The sequence below is a fragment of the Austrofundulus limnaeus genome, unplaced genomic scaffold, assembly GCF_001266775.1.
Source record: "Austrofundulus limnaeus strain Quisiro unplaced genomic scaffold, Austrofundulus_limnaeus-1.0 Scaffold1405, whole genome shotgun sequence".
NCBI classification, from domain to species: Eukaryota; Metazoa; Chordata; class Actinopteri; order Cyprinodontiformes; family Rivulidae; genus Austrofundulus; species Austrofundulus limnaeus.
Window position 1 is genome coordinate 44,861 of NW_013953807.1, and position 6,575 is coordinate 51,435.

General features: G+C 46.3%; 1 protein-coding gene across 1 annotated transcript in view; it reads right to left on the bottom strand.

Annotated features, from left to right (window-relative positions):
- The window catches only part of LOC106535282 (NACHT, LRR and PYD domains-containing protein 12), a gene marked incomplete at its 3' end in the record, with an annotated part of 51,071 nt that overhangs the window by 38,978 nt on the left and 5,518 nt on the right, over window positions 1–6,575 (bottom strand). The window contains 1 exon segment of the mRNA XM_014032256.1: window positions 1,658–1,831. Coding sequence (XP_013887710.1) covers window positions 1,658–1,831 — 174 coding nt within the window.

Sequence of the window (6,575 nt, forward strand, 5' to 3'; positions counted from 1 at the left end):
GTAATATAATTTTGAGTTTTCTTAAGAAAATCTTACATTTATATGGACACAAGTTCAGACTGATTATTTAAACGAAGTGTTAATTAATCATGATAAATGTTTACAGTGATTTCTTACAGTCCAGCAACAAGAAGAAGAGAAGATATTTTCATAATGTCTGTAAGAAGCAGAGCAAATGGCCTTCACGGCTTCAGCTGGCAACACTCATCTTCTTTTCCTTTCTGACTGTGGCTTATCTAAGTTCACTCTGACTTACTAACACGAACGCCTTAGAAAGACAAAGCAGTCTTCTTCCTGGATGCGAGACAGGAGGACAAAGCTGAATCTCTCCGGAGAAACAGCTGGGCCTCAGGCTTCACCCATCAGCTAAATAGGGTGACCTGAAGTCCAGGACAAAGGCAAGCCGCCTTCATGTCCATCTGGAGACATACGTCTCTTTAAAGTGTTTTTATCTCCCGAGGGAGACTTTTATTTTGAAAGACGACCGAACCACAGCTGGAATCTCTCTRGCCAGGCTGAAGCGGACTGAGAGTCACCTAAATGACACCTTCTCGCCAAGGACCAGTTCTGGACAAGCTTCCTGAAGGGTCATGGGGAGACAGTCCACACCAGGGGTGTTTTAAGCATACATCTCCAGGTAACACTGACGTGTTGAGGGTGACGTGTCAAGTGGAAGCTGAGAGCTCAGAGGGGATGTGCTGAATCCGGTTGTAAATCTTTCAAAATTAAAACAGAAACACTAACTCTTAATTTCCTTACCTTTTCTTACCTTAATCCTTTGCCAACCCCTAAGTGAAGTGCCAGCAAATCATTAGTTTTAACATCAGAACTGACGTTTTACTGTTTATACATAGGTAATCTGGGTTTTAATGTGAAGGAAATTCGGAAGCGAGTTTTACCTCATTTTAACCTAGACGCTTGTTATAAATAACCCACAATTAGGTGTAATTTATGATTTTGTTCAATTTGTGTAAATAAATGATTGCATAATCTTTTATGAATCAACTTGAACAGTCTGAGTTCCCTCATTGTGTCACTTCCCTTTGCACAGACAAATATTAAAGTAATGAGGAAACCTTGGTAAAAATTTACTCTCCTAACTTTGTTACGAGAAGATGTAAGGTAAATTATTTGCATAAATAACTCATCTCTTACATGTGAAACCAAATCAAGAATTAAATTGAAGGAAATTACTTCTGTTTAACAGTGATTTTTAATGCTCGACACATTCTTGGTTTGACCTGGAGAACTAGGTCATTTGATGAGAACCTACTTGTGGAATTCTCTATTTTTAGGATGAAACTGTGATAAACTGATGTTCAATCTGCTTTGAATGACTCATGTCAGCTCAAGTCAAACAGAATGGACATCTGTCATGAGAAAATTCAATGAAGAAAACCCACAGAGCTGAAGGTGAAAACTGATGTTTAATATTTAAACCAGGAAAAGTTCTTTAAAAGGTTCAAACAAGCAGAAAACAGGTTTTAGTTCTACAAAGGTTTTTTAGATGTTTGGAAAGAAAAAATTCAAAACAGATGTGTTTAATTTGAACTTTAGAAATGAAGGAAACATTTCTAAATGAATAAATTGTGAAGGATCAGTGAATGATTTTAGTTGGACAAACATAGAAAACCTCCAACAGCTGCAGTGAACTGACCTCAGAACCTCCAGTCTACAATTTGGACTCTCCAGGAAACCACACACATCCTTCCCTCCAGAGTCATACAGGTTGTTGTAGCCCAGGTTCAGTTCAGTCAGATGGGAGGGGTTGGACTTCAGAGCTGAGACCAGAGAAGAACAGCTGATCTCTGACAATCTGCAGAGCTCCAATCTGAATAAAGAATAAAAGCTGTGAGCTGAAGGTTCAAACTGAAATCTGAACTAAATGATTGAAGTGGACAGAATTAGTTTTACTGGATGTCAGAGAYAMAAAAACACAATCAATTCAAGGCCTAGCATTCCTTGAAGAAATGCATATCACCGCCACCTTTCATCCCACAGTTTGACACTAAGATCATCTTCACACTAAGATCATCTTCTGATGATAAAGTTGGAGCGTTTTGGTCAAACCTTGGAGATCAGCTCCTGAAGGATCTCAGTTGATATTCTGAGTTGAAATTAAGATTTAAAAGAGAAATCCTTTAATGATCTGATTTTCTTTATTCTTATAACAAAACAATTCATTTACTGTTAAACTGAAACAAGTAAATAGTCAAAACTCATATTTTTTACACAAATTAGTTCAAAACTTAAAATCCTGTTTTAGTCAAACCTGGTTTGATTGAAGTCAAACTTTATTTGTATCAAATGCTTCCTGCAGAGCAGCTCAGTTTGTTTTCCATCAAGAATAAAAGCAGTTAAAAACACATGAAACAGCACGTGCACTAACATAATTCATTAAACAACACAGAGAGAAAAACTGCAGCACAGCAGAATCAGAAAAGAATCAAACTACAGAGAAAAACTGGACCTGACCTCAGGGGGTCAAAAACACAGAGCAGGTCTGACAAGAACAAGGATTTTAGATTCTGACCCAGATCTGATCTAAGGTGGTCCAAATGTTCAAAATGGCTGAAATCTCCCTTTAACTTCTGAGCCTGCTGCTGGAATCAGAAGTTAACTTCAGGTGGTCCTGAGGGGAGACAATGGGCTCGTTTCACAAAAATCAGATTTATTAATCTAGGATATCAGCTGTAAACTGAGCTCTGAGACAGAAAACAAAACTGCGTTGTTCTGGTCAATCTGTAGAAGATGATATTAATATATTTATTCTGTGATATTTTAATACAAACTGGATCAGGTCCAGGTTAGTTTCAGAGGACTTGTTACTTCTGCCCGTTTGTCCATTTTCTGCCGCTTATCCAGGGTCGGGTCGCGGGGGCTGTAGCCTAAGCAGAGAGACCGAGACTTCACTCTCCCCAGCCCCTTGGGCCAGCTCCTCCGGGGGAATCCCATGGCATTCCCAGGCCAGTCGAGAAACCTAGTCCCTCCAGTGTGTCATGGGTCTTCCTCTGGGCCTCCTCCCAGTGGGACATACCCGGAATACCTCACCAGGGTGGCGTCCAGGAGGCATCCTAACCAGACGAACCACCTCAACTGGCTCCTCTGGATGTGGAGGAGCAGCGGCTCTTCTCTGAGTCCCTCCTGGGTGACTGAGCTTCTCACCCTCTCTCTAAGGGAGAGCCCAGACACCCTGCAAAGGAAACTCATTTCGGCCGCTTGTAACCGCAATCTCATTCTTTCGGTCACTACCCAAATTTTGTGACGATAGATGAGGGTAAGAACATAGACCGACTGGTAAATTGAGAGCTTCGCCTTCTGGCTCAGCTCTCTCTTTATCACGACAGACCGGTACAGTGCCCACATCACTGCAGAGGCAGCACCAATCCGCCTGTCGATCTCCCGCTCCATTCGTCCCTCATCCATGAACAAGACCCTGAGAAACTCATCCACTTGGGGCGGGACATCCTCCCTGACCCAGAGAAGGCACTCCACCCTTTTCTGTCTCAAGACCATGGTCTCTGATTTGGAGGCACTGATCCTCATCACGGCCGCTTCACAGTTGGCTGTGAACCGCTCCAGTGAGAGCTGGAGATCAGGACCTGATGAAGCCAAATAGGACCATATCATCTGCAAAAAGCAGAGGTGATCATAAGGTCACCAAAACGGATCCCCTCAACACCTTGGCTGCACCTAGAAATTCTGTCCATAAAAGTTATGAACAGAATCAGGGACAGAGGGCAACCTTGGCGGAGTCCAACTCTCACCGGAAACAAGTCCGACTTACAACCGGCAATGCTGACCAAGCTCTGGCACCAGTCTTACAGGGATCTAAAAGCCCATTTCAATGGGCCTGGTACCCCATACTCCCAGAGTACCCCCCACGTCGCAGAGGGACACGGTCGAACGCATTCTCCAAGTCCAGAAAACACATGTAGATTGGTTGGGCAAACTCCCATGCACCCATCAGGACCCAGCTGAGGGTGTAGAGCTGGTCAGCTGTTCCACGACCAGGATGAAATCCACACTGCTCTTCCTGAATCCGAGATTCAACTATCCAATGGACCCACCTCTCTAGGACCCCTGAATAGACCTTACCAGGGAGGCTCAGAAGTGTGTTCCCCCTACAGTTGGAACACACTCTGCGGACCCCCTTTTCAAATAGGGGGACACCACCCTGTTCTGCCAATCCAGGGGAACTGCCCCCAATGTCTATGCAATATTGTAGAGTCGTGTCAACCAACACAACCCCACAACATCCAGAGCCTTAAGGAACTCTGGGCGAATCTTATCCATCCCCAGTGCCTTGCTACCGAGRAGCTTTTTAACCACCTTGGTGACCTCAGCACCAGAGATTGGAGAGTCCAACCCAGGGTCATCAGGCTCTGCTTCCTCATGGGAAGATATGTCGGTAGGATTGAGGAGGTCTTCGAAGTATTCCACCCACCAACCCACAACGTCCCGAGTTGAGGTCAGCAGCGCACCATCCCCACCATAAATAGTGTTGTTGGGTTGGTGGCAACCCACCCTTCCACCCTGAGATGCCAGATGGTGGACCAGAATCGCCTAGAAGCCATATGGAAGTCTTTTTCATGGCCTCTCTAACTCCTCCCACGCCCGTGTTTTTGCCTCAGCGACCACCCAAGCCGCAATCCGCTTGGACTTCCGATAACTATCGGCTGCTTCCAAGCCTAACAGCATCCCTCACCGCCGGTGTCCACCAGCGGGTTTGAGGGTTGCCGCCACAATAGACAGACACACACAACAGACCTTATGGCCACCGCTCAGGTAAGCCGCCTTAACAATGGAGCTACGGAACATGGCCCACTTGGACTCAATGTCCCCCACCTCCCCTGGAATGTAGTCAAAGTTATCCCGGAGGTGTGAGTTGAATTTTCGTCTGACGGGAGACTCTTACAGATGTTCCCAGCAGACCCTCACTATACGATTGGGTCTGCCAGGTCTGACCAGCATTCTCCCCCAACAACAGAGCCAACTCACCACCAGGTAGTGGACAGTTGACAGCTCCGCCCCTCTCTTCACCCGAGTGTCCAAAACATGTGGCCGCAGATCAGATGAAACAACAACAAAGTCAATCATCGAACTGCAGCCTAGGGTGTCCTGGTGCCAAGGGTACATATGGACACCCTTATGCTTGAACATGGTGTTCGTTATGGACAATCCATGACGAGCACAGAAATCCAATTACAAAACACCGCTCAGGTTCATATTGGGGGGGGGGGCGGTTCCTCTCAACCACGCCTCTCCAGGTCTCACTGTTATTACTCACGTGAGTGTTTAAGTCCCCCAGCAGAACGAGGGAGTCCCTGTTAGGAGCGCTCTCCAGCACCCCCTCCATGGACTCCAAAAAGGGTGGGTAATCTGAACTTATGTTAGGTGCATAGGCACAAACAACAGTCAGGACCTATCCCCCCACCCGTAGGTGGAGGGAAGATACCTCTCATTCACCGGGGTGAAACCCAACGTGCAGGCACCAAGATGGGGGGCAATAAGTTTGCCCACTCCTGCTCGGCACCTCTCAGCATGGGCAACTTCAGAGTGGAAGAGTGTCCAACCCCTCTCGAGGAGAGTGGTTCCAGAGCCAGAGCGGTGTGTAGATGTGAGTCCAACTATATCTAGTTGGAACCTCTCAACCTCACACACCAGCTCAGGCTCCTTCCCCACCAGAGAGGTGACATTCCACATCCCTAGAGCCAGCTTCTGTAGCCGAGGATCGGATTGCCAAATTCCTCGCCTTCGACCACTGCCCAAAACACATTGCACCCAACCCCTCCCACCCCTCCCACAGGTGGTGAGCCCATGGGAAGGGGGACCCATGTCTCCTCTTCAGGTTGTGCCCGACCGAAATCCATGGGTGAAAGCCCAGCCACCAGGCACTTGCCAATGTGCCCCACCTCCAGGCCTGGCTCCAGAGTGGGGCCCCGGTGACCCAGGTCCAGGCAAGGGAACACTGAATCTATCCATCGTATTCATCATAGGGTTATTAGGGCTGCATTTTGTCTGATCCCTCACCTAGGACCTGTTTGCCTTGAGTGACCCTACTGAGGACATGAAGCCCCCGAGAACATAGCTCCTAAGATCATTGGGACGCTCAAACCTCTCCACCACGATAAGGTGTGTAGCGTTTTCCTCCTTCAATTTATGACTTTTGGTGGATATAACTTGTGTTATGATTGTTTTGGGAAAGAAATCAGACCTAATCATTTCAGACTTTTGTTTAAGGATCTGGCATGATCCTTTGTGCTTCGACTTAGCATATCAACAGTCACCATGGCGCCTCAGAAGACAACTGGAAGAATTTACATTGCCACAAGGCTCTGTTTTCACACCTCCATAAGGAATGCCTCTTTTCTTCAAAGGAAAGGGGGTTGTCATAAATTCTTCTGCCAGAACCCTTCCAGCATGACTGAGAACAAGAGGAAGGCCACATGCCTGATTAAATAAAAGGGGAAAACTACTCTGTTCTTTTTTTAACTGTTTGCCACGAAGAACAATGGGCCTCATGCAAGAACCGTTCGTACGCACAGATTTGTTCTTAAGTTGTGCGTACGAGT